The sequence below is a fragment of the Quercus suber genome, unplaced genomic scaffold (assembly GCF_002906115.3).
Source record: "Quercus suber isolate HL8 unplaced genomic scaffold, Cork oak 2.0 scaffold_530, whole genome shotgun sequence".
Taxonomy (NCBI): Eukaryota; Viridiplantae; Streptophyta; class Magnoliopsida; order Fagales; family Fagaceae; genus Quercus; species Quercus suber.
Genome location: NW_027069979.1, coordinates 40,800 through 66,327, shown reverse-complemented (window position 1 = coordinate 66,327; position 25,528 = coordinate 40,800). Strand labels below are relative to the sequence as shown.

Sequence of the window (25,528 nt, the reverse complement as noted above, 5' to 3'; positions counted from 1 at the left end):
GATGTGTCAAATGCTAAAAGAAATGACATTGTGCTACAGTGCAATTCTAAACATAGCACTGTACAGAAAAAACTGGTAAAAAATTTTATTAATATTTTTTCTCTCCCCACCCATTTATCTCTTCCCGTTTTGACTCTTTTTCACCCTCTCTCTGTCTCTCTCTCACTCTCTTCCTCAGCCCATCATCCTCTTTCCTTAGCCCACCGCTGCTATCACCACTCCTAGCCGCCGCCTTTGCCGCGTCGTTCTCCACTCCACGCCGCCGACCTTGCCATGTCTTCCTCCAGCCACGCCGAAAACCTCCCCATGTCATCGGACCTCCCACCATCGTATCTTTGTCAATCGGCCTGCAGTGGTGGGTCTTGCTTTTGGGTTTGTTTGATTTGGGATGGGTTTTGAGGTTTGTGAATGTGGTGGGTTATGGGTTAGTTGTGACAGTGGTACTGTGGTTGTGGCGGCAATTTGCTGGTTGTGGCGGTGATTATTGGGTGGTTGTGGTGGTTATTTTTTGGGTTGTTGTGGGGGTTTTTTTTTTTTTTTTTCAAGGTGGTGGTGGTGTTTCCGATCTGGGGTTTCTGATATTTCCGATCTGGTGATTATCTGGTGTTTCCGATCTGGTATTTTTTTTAAGGTTGGGGTTTCCGATCTGGTATTTTTTTTTAAGGTTGGGGTTTCCGATCTGGTGTTGGTGGGCTATAGGTTTTTTTTTTAAAATTGTATTTTGGGTTGTGTAGGATGGGCTACGGGAGTGATGAAAGGTAATAAGAAAGAACACTCTTAAAAATAACTATTCAATGGCAAAAAAAATCAGAATGTTAATTCGATGAAAAAAAGTTAGACTTGTTTTTAAATGAAAAATTGACGCAATGAAATTTAATACAAATATGCCTTCTTTGTCTGGATCATTGATATTACATTACAAACTGGGCAGCTATATTACTGTTGTTAAAATAGCATACACTAATTCTTTTTTTCTTTTTTTTAAATAAAGTATACTCTAATTCTAAGTCCTAATTCCCATAAAAATAAAAATAAAAACAAAATACCTAAGTCCTAATTGAAAGGAAAAATTTTCTCATAACGGCTAGGACTATGATTGTTTCGTTGATGAATTCGCCCTTGTTTTTTTACATAAATACGACTAGATTTGAAACTTTTTTCATTCTTCTCAACCATTAATGTTTGTTTACTTAATAAACTAAACTACTTTTAACTACTAGTATGTTTTATTCTTCTTTCTTCAAGGAAAAGCTAGTACTATGATTTGTGATGGTAGTGAGCGGAGGCAACCTGCAACTTTTATAGTGTAAATTTATGTATTAAACATTAATCCTTCTCAACTCTCTCAAATATTAATCCTTCTCGTATTAGAATTGGTTCCTAGCTGAACCGACTTAAGCCCAAACCTATAATTCAAAAGCTCTTTAACAAAAATTCTTAGAACAATTTTAAGTTTCAAAGTTATTGTAGGGTTTATATTGGTAACCCAAACCCAAGAGATGTGAAATATGAGCCCAACAAGCTCAATACAATGAATTTGTAGAGAGTGGGTAAAAGAGCTAGGCTGACAGTGAACTAAACAACGTCTAACAAAGGTTCAACAGATAAATAATTGCAAGAACAAACTTGAAACTTGAATAAATTGTTGCTCGAGGAGACAAACTTTTGTTTATATAATTCTTAGAGCTACAGTAAACCTTCCTTCTCTCTTTTTCTTTCTCTTTTTCAATCCCCCTCTCATGAGAGGTCTTTTACATTTATATAGCTTTCTTTGTTCTATCTTCACCGTACACTTGTTCTTCATCTAAGTATTCACTTGAGTATATGTCCCATCAGGTATCTTCTTTAGTTCTCCATGAGTGGTGGTAGCTGAGGCTGTACTGTTTAGCGGTCTTCTCCACATAAATGCAGTCAGAAAAGTTGCTGCAGTGCATTTAATGCAGTGGTAGTAGCTTTTTCCTTAGATATTTCTTTATTCTTATTATCTTTATACATGTATGAAGTTCATCATTATCGTTGGAACTTCCTGGAAGATTGCCCAAGCCGCCTAGATATTTGCTTGACCAATACTCTTTATATCCAAGAAGGATAATCTCCTCAGACAATATTTCTTTATCACTTCCTTATGTGATTTTTCATTCCGGGGTCTTTTCCAATTATTTAGTCCTTCTCGGACGGACCCCCATCCTCATATAGGGCCTAAGGCCCAATACGTGAATTTTGGACTTTTATCCCCACAGTTATATTGAAAATGTTAAAAGTACAAAATTATTTTACAATTTTTTTAAAAAACTAGTAATGTGTTGAGTGGTTATTGATAAATAAAAAAGAGATAACAATGTTGGATTCAAATAAAAGCTAGTAAAAATTTGTCAAATCAACAATTTGTAAAAATATTATAAAATAATTTGTACATTCCGGCCAAGCCATCTACAATTATTAAACTATGTAATATACTTTCTATATATATATATATATATATCTCTTCACCTTGAAATAAAAAATTAAAAAAATAAAATAAAAAAAGTTCCTTGCTCCATCATTTGAGTTATAAATTAATTAATTACAAATGCCTAATTAGTAATTACATTCTTTATAACAAAATATCCGAGCTTATAAATGGAGCATTACCTTACGAGTCGATCGCTTCCTATTTTTTTTCTCACATAATCATAAAGCCTTTACCTAGGGCTCATTTACACTTAGGTGCTCCCATTGTATGTTTGTATCTGATACTATATTATTAAGAATTTTTATTTCTAAAGTCCATTTCTCTAAGTCCAATTAAGATGGGAACAAACTTCTAAAGTCCATTCAATTCCATTTAAAAGAAGTCATAAATTAACAATAAAATAAAATATCAAAATCTATCATCTAGTAGGTTTGACTGAATATGGTAGAATTGGTTATTATTAGACTTATACCGTAAGGGAGAACCTACTTGTTCCATCAATTGGTGGTAACCAAATCATGTATGGGACCTGAAAGTTACTAATTGTTACTGATAGGATTTGAATCTATCTTTTTCTTTATTTTTTAACAAATTGTTACTGATAGGATTTGAATTCATATATTTCTCTCTTTTTAACAAATTGTTACTGATAGTCTTTCTCTCTCTCTCTCTCTCTCTCTCTCTCTCTCTTTTTTAACAAATTGTTACTAATAGGATTTGAATCCATCTTTTTTCTCTTTTTTTAATAGATTACTACTAATAGGATTTGAATCTAGAATATACATGTCCTTTATGAAATTATGTATTTTTTATATATGATGCAAGGGCTGATTTAGCTTTTAGAGTTGGTTCTTACAAAGTCCACATTAGCATCAATAAATCATAAGTTCACAACTCAAATTAATAATACAGAATTAGTTTTACCTTTTCAAATCACCTAACCATGCAAAGAAAATGTCCATATTATTCTAAATATAAACAATAGCATCAGCATCAATCTAACTTATCTACAATCGTATTATTCTAGCCATATTATTCTAAATATAAACAATAGCATCAGCATCAATCTAACTTATCTACAATCGTATTATTCTAGCCATGTGGAATTATTCTAAATATAAACAATAATGTTACTTAGCCATGTTGAATTTTGCTAAATATAACTATCTAGAGATTGACTGCAGGGCCATTCAAAAGTTGTTAAAGGATTTCCAAGACCATTATTAGACATAAGTAAAGAATCATTTGCAAAAACAGTTGATGCTGCAATAGGGAAAAAGTTGTCCCCACCTTTTGATCCTTATTACAGTGGAGTTCACTTCCTCCTTGCATCTTACCTTATTCCTTATGTTGGACTTACTGGCTATGTTGGAACACTTCCAAAACTCAAAGCCCCTAGTTCTAGAAGGGTAATCAAGATTTAAACTTGATCCATAGTAATGTTCTACAAACAGACAGTATCAATAATCTATTGCTTCTTTGCGCATGTGTGTGTGTATATATACACAGTCATATACTGCCATTTTTTTATGCTAGGAAATGATAAAGCTTGACAAATGAAATTTGTAATTCTTTAATGGTCCATAATCAAGTTATATTTCATATAACTCACCTAATAATTTTTTATTATATTAAAAATTTAAAAATCTTATCATTGAATTATATATGTTTTCTATATTTTTAATGTACAAGCCAAATTTGGTATCAACTAGATATAATTTACTTTTTAATTAGCAGTATCATTTTTTCTAACTATTTTTAAAGTAAAAAAAATTGAATTTTAAGCATTTCATAAATGAGATAATAATTAATCTTTGATCATCTTTATGTTTTGCATACATATAAGATAAAAGAGACAATGTAATTCAAGTTATTTAACAGTGAATTTTAAAATTTTACATTTAATATATATATATATATAGTTATTGAGTAGTGTAACATTGATAAAAGTTACACCGAATTTAATGTAAACCGAACCCTTTTTATTATTTGAGAAGTAGATCGGTAGAGCACAGAGACAGGAGTACATTCACAACACTTACTTTAATATCATAATAAATTACTACTTGTCCAAAAATTATCAAACCATTATTCTAACAATGTAGACTTGTATATGTTCAGCTTGTTGCAGGCCTTTTAGGCGTGGAATCAGGCCAAGATGCTGTTATTCGAGCATACCTATACGAGCATGCAAAGGAGATAGTGTCACCATATGGAATAACTGTGGGAGAGTTTACAAATCGCTTTTCAGAACTAAGAGATAGGCTTGGACATCAAGGTCACAAAGATGAAGGCCTTGTGGTTCCTCTAGCTGAAGGTGCTGAGGAAAGATCAGNTTTGCTAAATATAACTATCTAGAGATTATATATAAATGCAAACATTAGCATCAAAAAAACAAAAAACCAAAAAAAAAAAGAACATAACTACCACTAGCTAGCAAAAATAACCTACCAAAAAAAAAAAAAACGATGGCACTAACTGCTACTAGCACAGCCACCATCACCACTTTACTAATCTCCCTCTTCTTCCTCCCCAAAATTTATTCTTCTGAATTCACCAGAGACCATCACCATATACGTTTTGCAAAAGCAGACGTGGATCTTTTGGAATTTCCTCTAAATTTAGAATTCTTTGAAGCTGAATTCTTTTTGTATGGCGCTTTGGGTTATGGCTTAGATAAAGTTGCTCCAAATCTAACCAAGGGAGGCCCAACACCCCTTGGTGCTAAAAAGGCAAATTTAGATCATTTTACCCAAGACGTTATCCTGCAATTTGCTTACCAAGAAGTTGGACACTTGAGGTTTCTCTTTTAAAATCATTATTCAATTTCTTTTGGCTTTTTTGTTTGGGTTTAATGGCTAATGGGTTCCAGTTAATTTGATTGATAAATATTTTTGGGCTTAAATAAAGGATTTGGGTTTGAATATCTGGAAACGTGCTTGCTGGAGATGCAGACTCTGTTGCATTTGACAGGACCGCAGAAGAGATATTGAGGATTGTGTATGGCTCTGGTGATGAGAAAAAACCCGGTGGATTCTATCCAAAAGGAGGCAATGGTCGCATTGCCAGATCTCATCTACTTTAATTATGCACACAACTTTATTACAAGAAAACAAGCTTCGGTTTTTTCTAGTTCATTGTTTAAGCTATGTGACCGTTGCATTAATAATGAATAAAACGTTTGTGAGTCTTTATTATTAAGTAATATATATGTGACAAAATTGTCATTTTAAGCTTTTATCAAGTTTGTTCAAAAGCTTGCACTTTCTGTGGATTCCAAATAGAATGGACGTTATTAGTTCAAATCCTATGATATCATTAAAAAAAAAAAAGGTTTTAAACATTCTAATTTGAATAGTGAGCTTCAAAGAGAAATGTCTTTGAAACTATAATGAATTATAACCTAAGATTATGTGCGTGCATGCATGCACAGGTCGAGCTTGAAATATGCCATTTATATAGGCGGAGCCACGTTGGGGCCATGGCCTCCTCTAACTTTGCAAAATTTTCACTAATAGTAGTAACAAAACCATATTTGATCTTTAAAATTACTTGCCGGCCCCCCTAATATTTTGAGAAAAAATTCAAAACAGATTATTCCCTTTCAAAATTCCATTTGGTCTTTTTCAAATTTTAAAAAAGAAATAACACCCGCCCATTCCGTGGTGACAAATTCAAAATTCCATTTGGTCTTTTTCAAATTTTAAAAAAGAAATAACACCCGCCCATTCCGTGGTGACAAAGTCTCTCCAAATTCCATATATATTTAAAAAAATAAAAAACTAAATGTTTAGGACTCTATTCAATGTATTAGGATACCTCCAAATACGGGGAAAAAAAAAATTCCTTATAGCTATAGCTAATAGTTGTGAGAAATGATATATACACAATATTTTCACAACAAATTTTATATGAGTAGTTATTACAAGTTGTTATTAATGGAATAAAAAGTAATTTTAGTGGTAGGCTCAAGTTAGAACCAATAACAACTAACCGCTTATGATTTGTTGTGAAAATATTGTGGACATAGTACCTATCAATAGTTGTTGTTTACTCAAACAAAAACTGAAAATAAATTTAAAAAAGGTAAAATGCAAAACTGACCATCTAGATTTTTTCAGATTTTATTTCAGTCCTCTAACTTTGATTTCGTTCATTTCAGTCCTCTAACTTTCAAATTTATTCAATTAACGCTTTTTCATCATCTTTTTTATATATTGTGGTTAATTTTTCAATTTTTTAAATTTTTCATCAAATTTTTTAAATTAAAAAAATTGATTGAAAAATATTGTTTTGATTTTTTTTTTAATTTAATAAAAGTTGATATTAAAGTCTTAATTAAATAAATTTGAAACTAAGAAGACTAAAATGAACAAAAATAAAGTTATACAACTAAAATAAAATCTAAAAAAACTTAAAAAGTCAGTTTCGCATTTTAGCCGTTTAAAATAAATAAATAAATCCTTCTTACAGTGCTGTCACTGCTTGGCTTAAAACCACGATTCATTGTGTGAGCCTCATGTTATCCTCTCAACTCTAGTCGAATGGAAACCCACAGCAAAGATGGCTGGCGACTCTAGCCTCAGCGCAACTCTAGTGGTATCTTTCTTTCTTTCTCCCTCTCTCTCGGCAAAATTTGCCAAATGGTATATTTTTCCAAAAAAATTAGGTGCGTAGCATGAGTTCAAAGTTAATTGGTTAATTAGACTGTTTTTGAAAATCGATTTTGGCAAAATCGACTTTGGGCTGGAAAATAAACGCTATAGTGACGTTTTTTTTTAGTGGCGTTTGTAAAAACGCCACTATAGGTACCATATAGTGGCGTTTTCTATAAACGCTGCTATAGGCACGGAAAAAACGCCACTATAACGTTTATTTTCCAGCCCAAAGTCGATTTTGCCAAACTCGATTTTCAAAGACAGTCTAACTTACTGAATAACTTTGAATGCATGCCACGTGCCTAATTTTTTTGGAAAAATATATTATTTGGCAAATTTTGCCCTCTCTCTCTCTATGACTGTGCTGCCAGTGGGTATGTTTAGATTTGGCGATATTATCTAAGTTTACTCACTTCTAGTGTTAAGTTTTAACTTTTGTAGTTTCTAGATTTTTTATTATTAATAAAAGCGGTAAATGGGTTACAACTAGTTTGCATTGAGCTTTTTTTCCACTGACTTGTTTATTGGTTAGGTTTAACACATGAAAAAACATTAGGTTAGGCTGTGGCGTAAAACACTTATTTTACGCCATCCAATAGCCTTTTGCCACGTCACTCAACACTAAAAAACAGAACGATTTCCCAAAAAAAAAAAAAATCACGCTGTTTTTCTTTCCTCTTTCTCTAGACTTTTCCTTTCCTCTGTATCTTCCTATCTCTCTCTCTCGCTCTCTCTCTCTCTCTCGCTCTCTCTGTGTGCAAGCCATCCATGGCATCCGATCTGGAAATTAAGGCCAAGGAGGCCTACATCGACGACCACTTCGAGCTCGCGGCCGAGCTCTACTCCTAGGCCATCAAGCAAAACCTTGAAAGCGCTGAGCTCTTCGCTGAACGCACCTAAGCCAACATCAAACTCAACTGCTTCATTGGTTTTTTAGCCTTCCTTTCCTACCCTTTTTGAGTTTTTCTCTTTCTTTTCTCTTTTGGGTATTGAAAAAAATTGTGGGTCTTTATTGATTTCACTGTCTTTCTTTTTCTTTTTCTTTTTGGTTGTTTTTTGGATGCTGAGAAAACTTGAGGAAAAGAAAATTGAAGATGTGGGTGGGAAATAAGTGAAGAATTTTAAGTCTATTGTGTTGAATTGTTGTGTTTTTTTAGTATTATTATTGTTGTTGTTACTGTTGTTGGGTTTTATCCCATCCTCTTGAGTTAAACTAGAAAAATATAGGATTTTCTTTTTCTTTTTCGTTTTTGTTTTTTCGGTTTCTTGGCAACCAAACATACTTTAGAGTGTTTCGTGGTCACAACAGAGGACACAGCATGGTGAAGCAGAGGAAAACGGCGCGAGCTTTTTTTTTTTTTTTTTTGGAAATCATTTTGTTTCTCTTTCTCTGTTAGGGATTTAAGTGATGGGTGACGTGGCAAAGGACCATTGGATGGCGTAAAACCAATGTTTTACGCAGGGGGGTGGGGGGCGAGGGGGGGCAACTGCCCCCACCCCCTACTCCTACTGAAAAGTCCCTAGATTATAGCATTTATGTTCCTTTCTTAAATGCTTTGCCCAACATAGGAAAAGAATTCAAAAAGACAAAATGTCTTGTTATAGAAAAACAATCTTGACACGCAAAAATTTAAGTACAAAAGTTGCAGAGATCATCCCACTTATAATAGTAATACATATTTTCTCTATTAAGCTCTTATATTGTCCAAATTTATAGCTTATCACCATATATGACACTTCACTGTTTAACTCAATTTTCTTCTCTTATTCTTCTTCTTCGTTATTATTATTTTTGGGTTTTTTTTTCACCGCAACGATGGTGGCCTTAAATTTTACACTCTTTTTTTAATTTTTTTTTTTTTTATAGAAAAGATAAACTACCTAATGTCCCAGTATGGTATTGAAATTCTCAAACCTCCACTATCCATTTTTTCTCCTTCTTGACTTTTTAGTTTTCAATTTTATAGGTTATTGCTATACCTTTTTTACTTTGATTGTTAGTGACTATGCAACGGTTTCAAAATATAAAACATCAAATACTATTGAACAAATTAAATTTGTTATGAAAAAATAAACTATAGTTTATACTTACAATAAATTTTGTATAACAATTACAGTTATTTACAATTGTTTATTTATTAGCTTATTAATATTGATTAATTTTTTTAAGGTTATTTTAGTTTAATATCGTCTTTAAACCTTGCCCCCCCTAAACTAAAATCCTAACTCCGCCACTAGTGTAGACATATTCATATATGAAGAAAAAAAAAAAAGTGTTCAAGATTTGAAGGTTATCACTTTCATATATTTCAAATGCTGAAATTTCAGATTTTGAAACCCCTAGAAAGAGTTAAAGTTGTGAACCTAAAGAAATAGATATTGTTTTCTTAAAATGTGATCTTGGATTACAATTACTAATATCTCCATAATCGACTTGTTGAACATTTCAAAGTTGAACCATATTTTTTTTTAGTAAAAGGCGAAAGAATAGTTCGCTCTGTGCTCACCACGTGGCTGCGTAAAGTTGAACCATATTAAAATAGAAGTTAGGATTAAAAACAATCCGAGTCTAAAAATCAATATTAATGATTTCAGTAGCATAAAAGAAGATAAGGTAACTTTGTTGAGTTAAAATTTCTGGGTTTGATTGTTCTTGGATTTGGGAAGAACAAGTTCTTGTGTTCTTACCTAAAAAATAATGAAAGCAATAATAATAATAATAATAATAATAATAATAAAATTAGATTTAAAAGTTTTTTTTTTAATTTAGTTTGAATTAAATTGAAATTGAAAAATATAAATTATTTTTATTTTTTTAATTAAACTAACATGGCTTTTTTTAATTCAAAAAATGCTAACATGGAATTTAAAAAATATCAAATAAAATATTTTATTAGCCATGTCAGCAATTAACATGCTAACATTGTATTTTGTTTGCCACTTCAGCATTTTTTGTAATTGGGCTGACAGCAGGGACCATTTTAAAAACAACTATGAAAAAGAAGGGACTCACCTACGAGCAAAATTAGTTTAGGGACCAAATCGAGAAACGGCCCAAAATGTAGGGATCAAAAGTGCATTAACGCCTTCTCCTTATTCCGTCATTTGAGTTATAAATTAATCAATCACAAATGCCTAATTAGTAATTACATTCTTTATAAAAAAAATATTAGAGCTTATAAATGGAGCGTCACTTTAGGAGTCGATCGCTTCCCTTTTTTTTTTTTCTCACATAATCATAAAGCCTTTACCTAGGGCTCATTTACACTTAGGTGCTCCCATTGTATATTTGTATCTGAAACTACATTATTAAGAATTTTTATTTCTAGTTTCTCAAAAAAAGAATTTTTATTTCTATAGTCCATTTCTCTAAGTCCCAATAAGATGGGAACAAATTTCTAAAGTCCATTAAGTTCCATTTAAAAGAAGTCATAAATTAACAATAAAATAAAAGATCAAAATCTATTACCTAGTAGGTTTGACTGAATATGGTAGAATTGGTTATTATTAGACTTATACCGTAATGGAGAACCTACTTGTTCCATCAAATCATGCATGGGACCTGAAAGACCTACTTGTTCCATCAAATCATGTATGGGACCTGAAAGTTACTAATTGTTACTGATAGGATTTGAATCCATCTTTTTCTTTATTTTTTAACAAATTGTTACTGATAGGATTTGAATCCATCTTTTTCTCTCTCTCCTTTTTAACAAATTGTTACTAATAGGATTTGAATTCATCTTTTTCTCTTTTTTTAACAGATTACTACTAATAGGATTTGAATCTAGAATATACATGTCCTTTATGAAATTATGTATTTTATATATACGATGCAAGGGCTGATTTAGCTTTTAGAGTTGGTTCTTACAAAGTCCACATTAGCATCAATAAATCATAAGTTCACAACTCAAATAATACAGAATTAGTTTTACCTTTTCAAATCACCCCCCATTCAACAGTAACCTAACCATGCAAAGACAATGTCCATATTATTCTAAATATAAACAACAGCATCAGCATCAATAATGTTACTTAGCCATGTGGAATTATTCTAAATATAAACAATAATGTTACTTAGCCATGTGGAATTTTGCTAAATATAACTATCTAGAGATTATATATAAATACAAACATTAGCATAAAAAAAAAAAAAAACTACCACTAGCTAGCAAAATTAGCCTTCCAAAAAAAAAAAAAAAATGATGGCACTAACTACTACTTGCACACATATGCAATTTTTTTTTTTCTTTTTTTTTTTTTTTGCTGAAATATTCTGAATATCATATGTTAGGATCCATTCATGGGACATGGGCTAGATTCTAGTTTAATTTAATTATCTTTAGAATCAAACGATATATTACATATAATACATATGATACTACTACACGGCACTTTTAATAATTTCAGAAAGAAACATAAACGGGTGATGGTTAGTTTAGTTGGCTATGGACTAAATACAAACAAAATGAGTGGTTATTTTATTTGTTTATAGACAAAATATAGGAGGAATGTGGTTTTATTCATTATTAATGCAACGGGCACATAGCTTAAACAATGAACCAGAAAACACCGAAGCTTATTTTCTTGTAATAAGTGTGTGCCTATAATTAGTAGATGAGATCTGGCAATGCGACCATTGCCTCCTTTTGATAGTAGAATCACCGGGTTTTTTCTCATCACCAGAAGCCATACACAATCCTCAATATCTCTCCCACAGTTTTCCATTATGGTGACACTATCTCCTTAGCATGCTCGTATAGATATGCTCGAATAACAGCATCTTGGCCTGATTCCACGCCTGAAAGGCCTGAACAAGCTGAACATATACAAGTCAACATTGTTAGAATAATGGTTTGATTTGGTGTAACTTTATCAACATTACACTACTCAATAACTACATATATTAAATTTAAATTTGAAAAATCCACTGTTAAACAACTTGAATTACATTGTCTCTTTTATCTTATATGTATGCAAAACATAAAGATGATCAGAGATAAAATTATTATCTCATTTATGAATGTTTAAAATCAATTTTTTTACTTTAAAATTGTTAGAAAAAAATGATACTGCTTAATTCAAAAGTAATTATATCTAGTTGATACCAAATATGGGCTTGTTACATTTAAAAAATATAGAAAACATATATAATCCAATGATAGGATTTTAAATTTTAATATAATAAAAAAATTATTCGTGAGTTATATGAAATATAACTTGATTATGGACCATTAAAGAATTACAAATTTCATTTGTCAAGCTTTATAACTGTTTATGGGTTATAATAAGTATTACTGTTTCCAAAAAAAAGGGGGGGGGGGGGGATGTTTTATCCCACATTAATTGTGTGTGTTAGAGTTTCAGTCCTTATAACCCAGGCTGCTACTACAAAGATTAGGTCATTTTGTAGTAGTATTCTGATTATGTAATTATATTATGAACCTGTTTAAAAATAAGTATTTGCTGTTTCCTCAAAAAAAATAAAAATAAAATAAAAGCTTTATTATTTCTTAGCTAAAAAAATAGTTTATTCTACCAAAAAAAAAAAATAATTGGTAGTATATAACTGTGTATATATACACACAAGTGCGCGCATAGAAGCAATAGATTATTGATACATAATGTTCAAAATGTGTGTAAACACTATACGTTTAGACCCAAATACAAATTATCAATTCAAGCTTATTATCAAACAATTAATGTGCAGACATGAATATAAGCCAAACACAGAATTTATAAACAATTCTTAGCCAATTATAATCACATCCACAACAGAAAATAAAAGGCAAAGATAAAGGGAAGAGAGATGCAAACACAAGGACAACACGCAATGTGTTATCGAAGAGGAAACGAAGCCCTCAACGTAAAACCTCTCTGCTGCCCTCCAAGCAGTCAATAATCCACTAGAAAATGTAGTTGGGATACATGAACATCGATAGAACCTCCAAGCCTAATCTACCCAGTACCTAAGCCCTCCAAGCCTCCTGCTCCAACAAGTTGCGCTGAACCTTTTTCTTCTTAACTTCCCAAATTCCGCTATAACCCATAGCATCAACCAATAACCATAGGTTCTTTCCAAACTACTTCCTTTAGTACCAAAGCCTTCTCACAGACGTGGGTGTGATGAGAAAAGGATTTGATCAATAACCTCTCAAGAATGTATCAATGGAGAGGAAGAGAGTAGAGGATTTGAAGAGTTTCTTAGTGAAGATTAGGGATGAGGCAATCTTATTTTCTCCAGGGTTTCTTTCTCAAATTATCTCTAGGAGCTCTCTACATTTCGATGGGTATGGTCTATATATAGTGGTGTATGTTTGGAATATGAAGAGACAGTTTTTCCCAAATAGGATAAGTTGGCGGCTTGGCCTCGCGACTAGTCTAAGTCGCGAGTTCAAGTCGCAAGCTAACGGTCTGGCCAACTTGGACTTTTTTCCTATAGTGCGACAGCTGGTGTGACCCTTTACCTCCCGTATGCTTCTCACGTGTGCTGCAGTTGGCGGCTTGCAAGTCGCGAGTCAGCCGCGAGTCCTAGTCACGAGTCCTGCTTCTTTGCACATTGTTAAGCAATTCTTCACACTCTCTCAGACGCTACCCTTACATGAAGCCACCTAAATACAGGGTTACGAAGTGCTAAATTACAAGCAAATTGGCACAGAATAAAGCCAACAAGATGGTTGATAAAATTCAACCTTGTAGATACTGTTTGTTTTGTAGAACATTACTATGGATCAAGTTTAAATCTTGTTTAACCTTCTAGAACTAGGGGCTTTGAGTTTTGGAATTGTTCAACATAGCCAGTAAGTCCAACATAAGGAATAAGGTAAGATGCAAGGAGGAAGTGAACTCCATTGTAATAAGGATCAAAAGGTGGGGACAACTTTTTTCCCTATTGCAACATCAACTGTTTTTGCAAATGATTCTTTACTTAAGTCTAATAATGGTCTTGGAAATCCTTTAACGACTTTTTGAATGGCCCTGCATCAAGAATTTAATAGTAAGTACCATGATAATTTTTAAAAAAAATTTCTAACTATGATAGGATTTAAAATCTATAGTATCTACATTATGATAATTATGATAATTGTTTATCATTATGTTAGACATCAATTTGTTTCTATTCAATATAGGTGGTATTCAAACCCAAATCCTTATTTAAGGCCAAAAATATTTATCAATCAAACTAACTGAACCCATTAGCCATTAAACCAAACAAAAAAGCCCAAAAGAAATTGAATAATGATTTTAAAAGAGAAACCTCAAGTGTCCAACTTCTTGGTAAGCAAATTGCAGGATAACATCTTGGGTAAAATGATCTAAATTTGCCTTTTTAGCACCAAGGGGTGTTGAGCCTCCCTTGGTTAGATTTGGAGCAATTTTATCTAAGCCATAACCCAAAGCACCATATAAAAGAATTCAGCTTCAAAGAATTCTAAATTTAGAGGAAATTCCAAAAGATCCACGTCTGCTTTTGCAAAACGTATATGGTGGATGGTCTATGGTGAATTCAGAAGAATAAATTTTGGGGAGGAAGAAGAGGGAAATTAGTAAAGTGGTGATGGTGGCAATATATATATATAATATATTTTAGGTTATGAGATGTAGAAGCAGCCGTGGAATTAGAGAATTCCAATTAACCTAGTGAGCAGCCGCATGAGAGAAAAATAGAGAAAAGAGAGGGAGCCAGCTTCTATTCTTATTGTTTCTGTGAGAGAGTGCTAGGGTGTAATTGGGATTTGGGTTTCTTGAGAGTGTTATTGTGCACTATTGTATCTCCCTATTTTTTATAGTGAAATTTCTCCGTCGTCTCCGTGAAGGTAGGCAGTTTGCCGAACCACGTAAATTCTTGTGTTTTTGTGTGTGCTTGTTATTTAATTTCCGCTTATTTACTGTTATTGATTGGAGTCCTAGGGTGCTATCTGCACAACAGTCAAAAAATATGCTTGATCTAAAAAATTATGAATCATAGGATACACTTTTGATACCTTTAAAAATGACATATAGGAGATGTGGAGTTATAAAATGTAACTCTTTAGATAGTAGCATTAATCAAACTATTATGATATTGTATTTGATGATGAGTCCAATTTCCTAAGCTACCTCACATATTTTTGTAATTGGCTCACTAATTTGTTTCATACACGACTATGATTTTAAAAATCAGACCAGACCATCCGATTCAACTGAGAATCGGACACCAATCCTTGTTGTCATTGATGACTAAGGTTTTTTTTGCCATTGTTGTTATTGTTAGAGCATCTTCATCAAGTATGTCAAATGCTATATTTTTAGCATTTGACACACCAAATATCAAAATACTTGATTCATGAGATGTGTCAAATGCTAAAAGAAATGACATTGTGCTTCAGTGCAATTCTAAACTTGGCACTGTAAAGACAAAACTGGTAAAAAATTTTATTAATATTTTTTCTCTCCCCACCCATTTATCTCTTCCCGTTTTGACTCTTTTTCACTCTCTCTCTGTCTCTCTCTCACTCTCTTCCTCAGCCCATCATCCTCTTTCCTTAGCCCACCGCTGCTATCACCACTCCTAGCCGCCGCCTTTGCCGCGTTGTTCTCCACTCCACGCCGCCAACCTTGCCATGTCTTCCTCCAGCCACGCCGAAAACCTCCCCACATCATCGGACCTCCCACCATCGTATCTTTGTCAATCGGCCTGCAGTGGTGGGTTTTGCTTTTGGGTTTGTTTGATTTGGGATGGGTTTTGAGGTTTGTGAATGTGGTGGGTTATGGGTTAGTTGTGACAGTGGTACTGTGGTTGTGGCGGCAATTTGCTGGTTGTGGCGGTGATTATTGGGTGGTTGTGGTGGTTATTTTTTGGGTTGTTGTGGGGTTTTTTTTTTTTTTTTTTCAAGGTGGTGGTGGTGTTTCCGATCTGGGGTTTCTGATATTTCCGATCTGGTGATTATCTGGTGTTTCTGATCTGGTATTTTTTTTAAGGTTGGGGTTTCCGATCTGGTGTTGGTGGGCTATAGGTTTTTTTTTTTTAATTGTATTTTGGGTTGTGTAGGATGGGCTACGGGAGTGATGAAAGGTAATAAGAAAGAACACTCTTAAAAATAACTATTCAATGGCAAAAAAAATCAGAATGTTAATTCGATGAAAAAAAGTTAAACTTGTTTTTAAATGAAAAATTGACACAATGAAATTTAATACAAATATGCCTTCTTTGTCTGGATCATTGATATTTCATTACAAACTGGGCAGCTATATTACTGTTGTTAAAATAGCATACACTAATTCTTTTTTTCTTTTTTTTTAAATAAAGTATACTCTAATTCTAAGTCCTAATTCCCATAAAAATAAAAACAAAATACCTAAGTCCTAATTGAAAGGAAAAATTTTCTCATAACGGCTAGGACTATGATTGTTTCGTTGATGAATTCGCCCTTGTTTTTTTACAAAAATACGACTAGATTTGAAACTTTTTTCATTCTTCTCAACCATTAATGTTTGTTTACTTAATAAACTAAATTACTTTTAACTACTAGTATGTTTTATTCTTCTTTCTTCAAGGAAAAGCTAGTACTATGATTTGTGATGGTAGTGAGCGGAGGCAACCTGCAACTTTTATAGTGTAAATATATGTATTAAACATTAATCCTTCTCAACTCTCTCAAATATTAATCCTTCTCGTATTAGAATTGGTTCCTAGCTGAACCGACTTAAGCCCAAACCTATAATTCAAAAGCTCTTTAACAAAAATTCTTAGAACAATTTTAAGTTTCAAAGTTATTGTAGGGTCTATGACTCTATATTGGTAACCCAAACCCAAGAGATGTGGAATATGAGCCCAACAAGCTCAATACAATGAATTTGTAGAGAGTGGGTGAAAGTGCTAGGCTGATAGTGAACTAAACAACGTCTAACAAAGGTTCAACAAATAAATAATTGCAAGAACAAACTTGAAACTTGAATAAATTGTTGCCCGAGGAGACAAACTTTTGTTTATATAATTCTTAGAACTACAGTAAACCTTCCTTCTCTCTTTTTCTTTCTCTTTTTCAATCCCCCTCTCATAAGAGGTCTTTTACATTTATATAGCTTTCTTTGTTCTATCTTCATCGCACACTTGTTCTTCATCTAAGTATTCACTTGAGTATATGTCCCATCAGGTATCTTCTTTAGTTCTCCATGAGTGGTGGTAGCTGAGGCTGTACTATTTAGGGGTCTTCTCCACATCAATGCAGCCAGAAAAGCTGCTACAGTGCATTTAATACAGTGATAGTAGCTTTTTCCTTAGATATTTCTCTGTTCTTATTATCTTTATACATGTATGAAGTTCATCCTTATCGTTGGAACTTCCTGGAAGATTGCCCAAGCCGCCTAGGTATTTACTTGACCAGTACTCTTTATATCCAAGAAGGATAATCTCCTCGGACGATATTTCTTTATCACTTCCTTATGTGATTTTCCATTCCGGGGTCTTTTCCAATTATTTAGTCCTTCTCAGACGGACCGCCATCCTCATATAGGGCCTAAGGCCCAATACGTGAATTTTGTGCTTTTATTCCCACAGTTATATTGAAAATGTTAAAAGTACAAAATTATTTTACAATTTTTTTAAAAAACTAGTAATGTGTTGAGTACAATTTTTTTTAAAAACTAGTAATGTGTTAAGTGGTTATTGATAAATAAAAAAGAGATAACAATGTTGGATTCAAATAAAAGCTAGTAAAAATTTGTCAAATCAACAATTTGTAAAAATATTATAAAATAATTTGTACATTCCGACCAAGCCATCTACAATTATTAAACTATGTAATATACTTTCTGTAGGGACCGGATTTGGGACACTTCTTCAGGTTGCAAGAGTGGGCCTCAAACCCAGCTTGCCCTTTAATGAATTTATAGAGAGCGGGCTTAAGAACTAGGCCCTAGCAAGGGATACAACTGCCCTGCATGGTTGCATGAGAGTTTATCAACCTAAAAGTGAAATGGGGGTGCACAATGATGCTCCTCGGACTTGTCCTCCGAGGATTGGCCTTCTTATTATTTCTTTTAAGATTGATTACAAAGGTCTCGAGAACACAAGTCGCTACCCTCCTCCTTAATGCCGATTCTTTTCCTTTGGCTTTCAAGAGGGACTCCTTACATTATATACCTCTCTCTAAACTGATCCTAACCCTCCATTCGTTGATCAGTCAGACCACCACTTGAGAGCCTGTCCCATCAGCCACATCCCCATTCCCCTCATGGGTTGCAGCACCCAAGACAGCACTGTTCAAGAGTCCTATCCTCATTAATGCGGCCAGGACGTTAGTTGAGGGCATTCAATGTGGAGGTGATAGCTCGCCTGAGACTTGCTCCCTTACCGTGCTCCCGTCGCCAACGCGTGGCATTTGCCCCTCTCCTCCTCGGATATTCAAGAAGACTCCCCCTTTGGTGGAGTGGTACTCGGGTACTTCCGAGATCTCGGATGTCCAAGGGCGGGGTTGTCCTCGGATATATTCCTTGGGGGCCGGACACCGCGCTTTCATCCTCGGACCCCACATGCATCCTCAGCGCGGGCCTCTGGGCCTGGTTTGAGGTGGGCCGAGGCTGCCTGATTTTCTGGCCCCACAATAGCCCCTCAAAATCTTGCTGCATGCATCCTCGGGTAGGGAGAAGGATTTTGACATCCTCGGGCCTGCTCCGTGCCCAGTTAAGCCTTACTCCTCGTCAGCACTAGGGTCTATTCATCTGCCCAAGGCGCGTTGCTGATGTTTCGGAGCGTGTAACGTGCCCATCATTAAATTCAGGTGGCTCTGTGCTCCCCACGTCTAACGAGGCATTACAAATCCAACGGTGGAGGTTTGTCTCGCATTTATGGGCGGAAAAACTCACATGGCTCTTCAATTTAGGGTAGAAATACCCATTCGAACTACTTCTTCCTGTTTCTTATTTGCAATCAAGAATTCTCACGCGTCCTTCTTAAGTTCAGCCACACTCTCACTTACATCTCCAGCATAAAAAGCCTGTTCGAGGAGCTCCTCCTCTTTCCAGTAAGTCGCTCTATCCCTCTCTGAGCTCTCTTCCTCTTTACCCCTTCTTCTCCTTCACCTGTTCTTTCTTAGTTCCTTTAGGCGTCAATTGGGATGGGTAGGTTTAAGAAATACGTCTACACTGAGGAAGCGATGGAGAAATTCATCGCCGACTATGAGATCCCTAGCAATGTAGGTCTGAGGTACTGTGAGGATGGGGATTGGCTCTTTCAAAGACAGGAAGGCGAGGTAGTGATTCCTATTATCGCCTTCCTTGAAGGGGGAATGAGGATCCCCATGGGGCCGATGATGAGGGGCTACCTCACGCACTTTCGGTTAGCCCCCACCCAGTGCACCATAAACGTCTTTAGGATTTTGGGCTGTGTGGATACCCTGAACGAGAAGATGGGGCGAAGGTTGACCCACCATGATGTGAACTGGTGCTACAACCTTCAACTCCTTAAGGGCAAGTCCTATTACTTGAAGACAAGGGATGACAGGGTACGGCTCATCCAGTGCCTTCCTGAGTCCAGCAAGGGGCTGAATGAGGATTTCCTTATCGTGTCCGGGGAGTGGCACGATGGCCTTCACTACCCAACAATGGAGGGAATACCAGGTGGGGCAGTGGGAGTAGGAGGGGGTTCAAGTTCTCTTGTTTTTTCCCTTTTTTTTTTTTTTTGTTTTGTTATTAACGTGGAGGTGTTTTTTCCCTGCAGACCCGCACGCTTTTAAGCACCACTTCCACCTGGTCAACAGGGAGGATTTGCAGAAGGTACTGAGGGCGTCAGTTTTTGTGAACGAGGACGACCATCAAGTTAGAGCCGCCCACAAAATCTTGGGGTATACTCCTGTTCAGAAATCATTCCCGGTTCCGAAGCACGTGATCCAAGCGAACGATCCTCGGCTTCAGAAAATTACTGTGACTGAGGATGGATTTCTGTTCCTCGAGGAGCCCTCTGATCTAGAAATGGTCACCCTAGCCGTCNTTGAATTTAGCTTCATCCTATCTGATTTTAAAAATAAAAAATAAAAAAGTTTGATTCTAAAAAAGAAAAAAGAAAAAAGTTTCATCCTATCTAAAAGAATAAACAATTAATACAAACCTCTTGTAATGTTTCCTATTTTCTGGAATGGTGTAAAAAAAAATGGCATTTCAGTATTCATTTAACTACTATTATGATTTATGTTCATTTATGAGATAAGCAAAAAACTTAAGATACTTCAATAGTGAAATGGGTAAAAAACATTAAATGTGGGACAAGATAAAAAAAAAAAAAATTCCGAAAAAATGATTAGGTTGGATTGGTGCGACAGGGAAGTTCTTTTCCCATATTTTTCGGCGTTTATGTGTCTATATGCCTATGGTATATATAAAATGAAAAGAAATATTTGTGATTAGTGGACAGGATCACGGGGAATGGAAAACATAAATTATAAAAAGAGAAGTGCGTACCTATTCTTAGAAGTTTTTACTATTTAGTAAAATAAACAAAAATTACAAATAGCAATTTTGGAAAATATCCATATATATATATATATATATATATTTTTTTTTTGTTTCTAAGAAAGATGAATAAGAAGTTATCAAATAAATATGACAACTATTTATACCCAAAGGATTATGATCATTTAATATGCACATTTTATTCAATAGATACCTTTTCGTTCAACAGACACCTTTTTGTTCAACAAACATTTTTTTGTTCTATAAACACCTTTTGGTATATCCAATTTGAATGGTTATAACCTTTCAATATGTATATTTTGATATATATATTACAACCTATCTTGTACATACATACCTACATATACAACACAAACTAAACTAGAGACACAGGGTCCGTTTGGATAGCACTTATGGTTGCTGAAAGTTGATAAAAACTGATTGTTGCTGAAAACACTGTAGTAAAATAATTTTTAAATATGTGAATAGTGTTGTGGGACTCACTTTTAATATTAAATATTGTATGAACAGTGCGTGAACAGTGCGTATACTGTTCACGCACAGTAAATTTTGTCACCCCAAAGTCAACAAAGTGAAAAAAAAAAAAAAAGAAAAGAAAGAAAAGAAAGGTAAAATGCAACTTTACTTTGAGCAGCAAAACTTGCTATTCAAACGCAGGCACAATATTATGTCTCTTATTCATTCCCATAAAAAATAATAATAAAACAATATATATATATATATATATATATATTTTTTAAATTCTAAAACTCATCCAATAGCTATTCCCGTGTATCACATGGGTTAGTGATTAGTGTGTGTGTATATATATATATATATATTTTAGCTTTTCACTTTTCCATACTTTTTACTGACCTCACATTTGGAAAAATTGAGACATTTTCTGTTATTTCACATTTCTATCTTTCTTACATTTTTCTATTCTTCCCCTTAATTTTTTTGGGGATAGTTGAGGTAGTGGGATTTAAACCAATATTTTTGTTGGAAACACCAATATGTGTCAATTGATTTATGAGACTTTTGGTCCCTAATTAGTTTATAAAAATCTAAATAAGGTGAAAGGGTAAGCATTCCTCTCCTCCTCTCATCTCCCTGAATTCTTTACTTTCCTATTCCTCTAAACTTCCAAACACACTATTAGTGATAAACTCTTCAATGCATGTAAATGTTATTACCCCTAAATTTACCTAAAATTTTCAAAAAAAAAAAAAAAAAAGGTTAAGCCCCCCCCCCCCCCCCCCCCCCCCAAAACTCTTCATATTTCTTGTTTAATGTTATTAAATTGGTTCAATTTCTATATTCGTTATTATTTTGGCTACCCATTCATAAAATTCTTGTTCCGCACTTGGTCATAATCTTTTAAAAAATATTTCCTAGTATTAGTTGCATTAACGATCAACGGTTGCATGATTCTCAAATAATAATAATAATAATAATAATAATGCAAGTAGCCGTAACCGTATTACTAATGAGTTGCATCATTTTGACCTACTCAAAACCCACTAATTTGGAATCCAAAAAAAAAATGATAATAGACTTACAAGACTTGAAGTGATAGGCTCAAGACTTTGCTTGTGCTCTTGCTTTAGATCTATAACTTATTCATTTCCAAAACAAGAAAAGAATCTATCGCGATCACAAGATATACTAGTATAAGAAATAGGACTTTACACTAACCTAATGCAGAGCTACTGGTACGATTTTTTTTTTTACTTCAAAAGAGGATGTGTACCAAATGTTAAAACCATGGACTGAGTCCAAAACTGAAATTTCCACTTAGAAGTATTTTTATAATTAAAAAAAAATATTGGTTTTTCTCTCGATCAAAATACACCATTAATTATTAAGTGCCTATTGTGTCATAGCTAGCAAGATAACGATCCTTATGGAGGTGACATCTATATATAGCACTGCATATTCTTGAAGGCAATGTATTCTCACAAGATTGCAATAACAAAGTCCAGGATATTTTTAATATGAATAACGTAAAGAATGTATCAAAGTGGCACCAAATATCCAAAAGGAAATGATTTGATATTCATGGAACACTTTGTGTTTCTATATGTTGGTGGGTAAGTAGGGAGAGATTGGATGTGGGACAAGCAAAATCTTCAACCGATTATAAAAAATGGTTGTATATTAATGTAAAGGAAAAATTAAGGAAGATAATTGTAATTAATAAACAAGTTATAGATATCAATAGACTAATTCGAGATTCTGCTAGTCTTTACTGGGTAGGGAGTTAGGTTTTTGTTCTGTCGGTGGCTTGCTAATTCTGCTGAGATTAGGCATTGTTTAGTGCACTTTTTATTCAATTAATTAGTGGCAAAATCTTTTGTAACATATATAGGTGAATGGGTTGGATACGTATGTAGGAATATCTTTTGTCACATATGTAGGTTAAAATAAGAAAAAAAAAGCACTATTTCAAGCCCTTCATTTAATTAATATGGTAGAGGCAGACACACTAAGAGAGCATTCCCATCTAATCTTGTTTTATTTTCTTAGTTTCTTAGTGTATTTTTGGGCCCCCATGTTATCCATCAAGTTGACACTCAAAAATATAAAATTTGAACTTCCTTTAATTTAAGACGATGGGTCCTCAAATTGTAAGAAAATATTCAGTACTCTAAGAGTTATATTCTCTTTTCTTGCATGAATGGTAGATCATAACTTGAACGTATTTGTGCGACTCCTTATTATGTGAAAAATAAAGCATTAATACTCCTATAGTAGTAAATAAATGATGATCTTACAATGAAGCTCTTGCTGTTTGATTCTCAAAGTCAAGATCTAGCTGGCTTTTAGAGAGAATATAATCCCATTTCCATCTAACATTAAATAAAGGGGGAAAAAAAACTCTACTATTGTAGAATTATTCCAACTAACATTGGCTTATTTGACGGTGAATTGTCTGGTTTTTCTCTACTGCTCTCTTTTCCTTGGTGTTTGGGTATAATAACTCACAGTAAAAGGCATTCTACATTTCTACCCAACAAGCTCATTGTCTTAATTCTAGGAAATTATACTATTCACATCTCTCTCTCTATTTTACCATTCCTTTATTCTTTAATATTAATATTGTGTCTTTCCTCTTTTTTTGAGCAAATAATATTGTGTCTTTCCTAGGACAATCACATTGGATAACTTAAGTCAATGTTTATCCAATGTAGGTTTGTATTGTTAAACAATCTGATCAAACAAGGAGTTGAATTCGGTGCCTAGTTGAGCAGTATCAACATTGAATTCAAAAAAATGGTTGACGTAATAACACTCGCCAATATTTTAACTTTTGTATTGTCTGGAACAAACATTAATTTAACATGGAAAACTTGCTTTCTCATTTCAGATTCTATATTTTTTTAGTATGGTTTATTCATTAAATCATTCATTATGCTGTTATCCAAGTTTCAATATTTACGTAATGAGCATTTTATTGAATATTAAAAGATGTATGCATCAACTGCTACTTTTAGGTCTTGTTTAAGGAAGGTAGCTTAGCTGCACATTCACATATTGTTAACTTAAAGAAATGTGAGACCGCAATCACTGCATAATTAATAGAATCCATTTCATTGACTTCTAATTTTGTTTTTATTTTTTGCCTCCCTTTCCTTCTGATGCTCTATGCTCTCAATTACGTATATGATAATGATATTGACAAGTTTCCAACTTGGATAGGAGTACATTATTGTGACTATGTACATTTGTGACTGAGCCTTCCATGGAAGGAAATGATTCTCTCCCTCTCTTACCAGGTCAACAGTGAAAATCAAATTTAAATCCTCATCCTTCCCCCACATTTTGTTTTTTTAGTTTTCCAGAATCCTTTCCCACATTAAGGATGAGTTTATTGCAATTTGCAAATTAATAAAAGAATTCAATGATAATCACAAGTATATACTTTAATGGTATATTTGCAATAGAACAAAGTTTAGTTACAAAATTTGTTATAATTTAAGACTACAACTTTACTCAATAAAATAAATATTATCACATATTTTGAAAATCTAATTGTTGAGTTGCATGTTTTTTACGTTTTTAATACACGTGTCAAATTTTGTGTCAATCAGATATTATTTACTATATGATTTATAAGTTTATATTTTATGCATAATTGTAAACTATAAAAACTTACAATTTAAACAATTTATTGATAACATAGCTATTGATCTTTAATTTTCTAGAAATTTTGTAAGCATGGAGGATATAAAAAGAAGATGTAATCAAATGATAAATTTGTCAAAATTCACTTCCAATAAAAAGATATTGAGAAAAGCTGTAGTCTAAGGTTATAACCAATTTTGTAACTAAGTTTTGTCATTTGCAATATACATTGATTTTTTTTTTGGGACAATTCATTAGGTTTTGGTTAAACATTGATGATATGTCAAATTCTAGTGACTCATTTTACAATTTATCAATGGGATTTTAGGAATTTCATAGGTGTGTGTGTGGAAAAAAGCTGTAAACTTTATTAAGAAACATAAGCCAAATCGGCTTGGTTGGACATGAGGAAAGCTAAAAGCCTAAAACTTTGGAAAGATGGTTAATATTTTTGCATCTCGTATCAAAAGATCAAAGGAGGCAAATGAAGGGGATTCATCTTTGAGAGAATAACCACTAACTCCAAATCACCTTCAATTACTATAGAAGAAATCCTAATTTCCAAAGAAAATTCCAGTGCTCTCACAGCTGCTACCACTTCAACTTCAACAACTAAGAGAGGCAGAGCAATATTTTGGGACATTGAGGCTATAACCATACCCCAATCATCTCTAACAATCACACCGATACTAGCTCTTTCTTGATTTCATAGTTGAGTTTCCTTAATAACTTTAAATGAGCCTAATCCATACATCATATACTTCAAAATTTTACCTACACACTCTAAATATGATATTAATTTATAATGTTTATCCCACCATCCAAATTAGTGTTTTAAAACATATCAGTGGATAGATTCCAC

General features: G+C 33.6%; 1 protein-coding gene and 1 pseudogene across 1 annotated transcript; one reads left to right on the top strand and one right to left on the bottom strand.

Moving 5' to 3' along the window:
• Window positions 1-1,824: 1,824 nt before the first annotated feature.
• LOC112031686 (ferritin-like catalase Nec2) lies at window positions 1,825-5,537 on the top strand. Its single transcript, XM_065763884.1, has 4 exons — window positions 1,825-1,836; window positions 3,637-3,861; window positions 4,574-4,787; window positions 5,380-5,537. The coding sequence occupies exons 1-4, from the start codon at window positions 1,825-1,827 to the stop codon at window positions 5,535-5,537; spliced, it is 609 nt and encodes a 202-aa protein (XP_065619956.1).
• A 6,300-nt stretch (window positions 5,538-11,837) lies between these two features.
• On the bottom strand, window positions 11,838-15,768 carry LOC136063456 (desiccation-related protein PCC13-62-like; annotated as a pseudogene).
• Window positions 15,769-25,528: the final 9,760 nt, after the last annotated feature.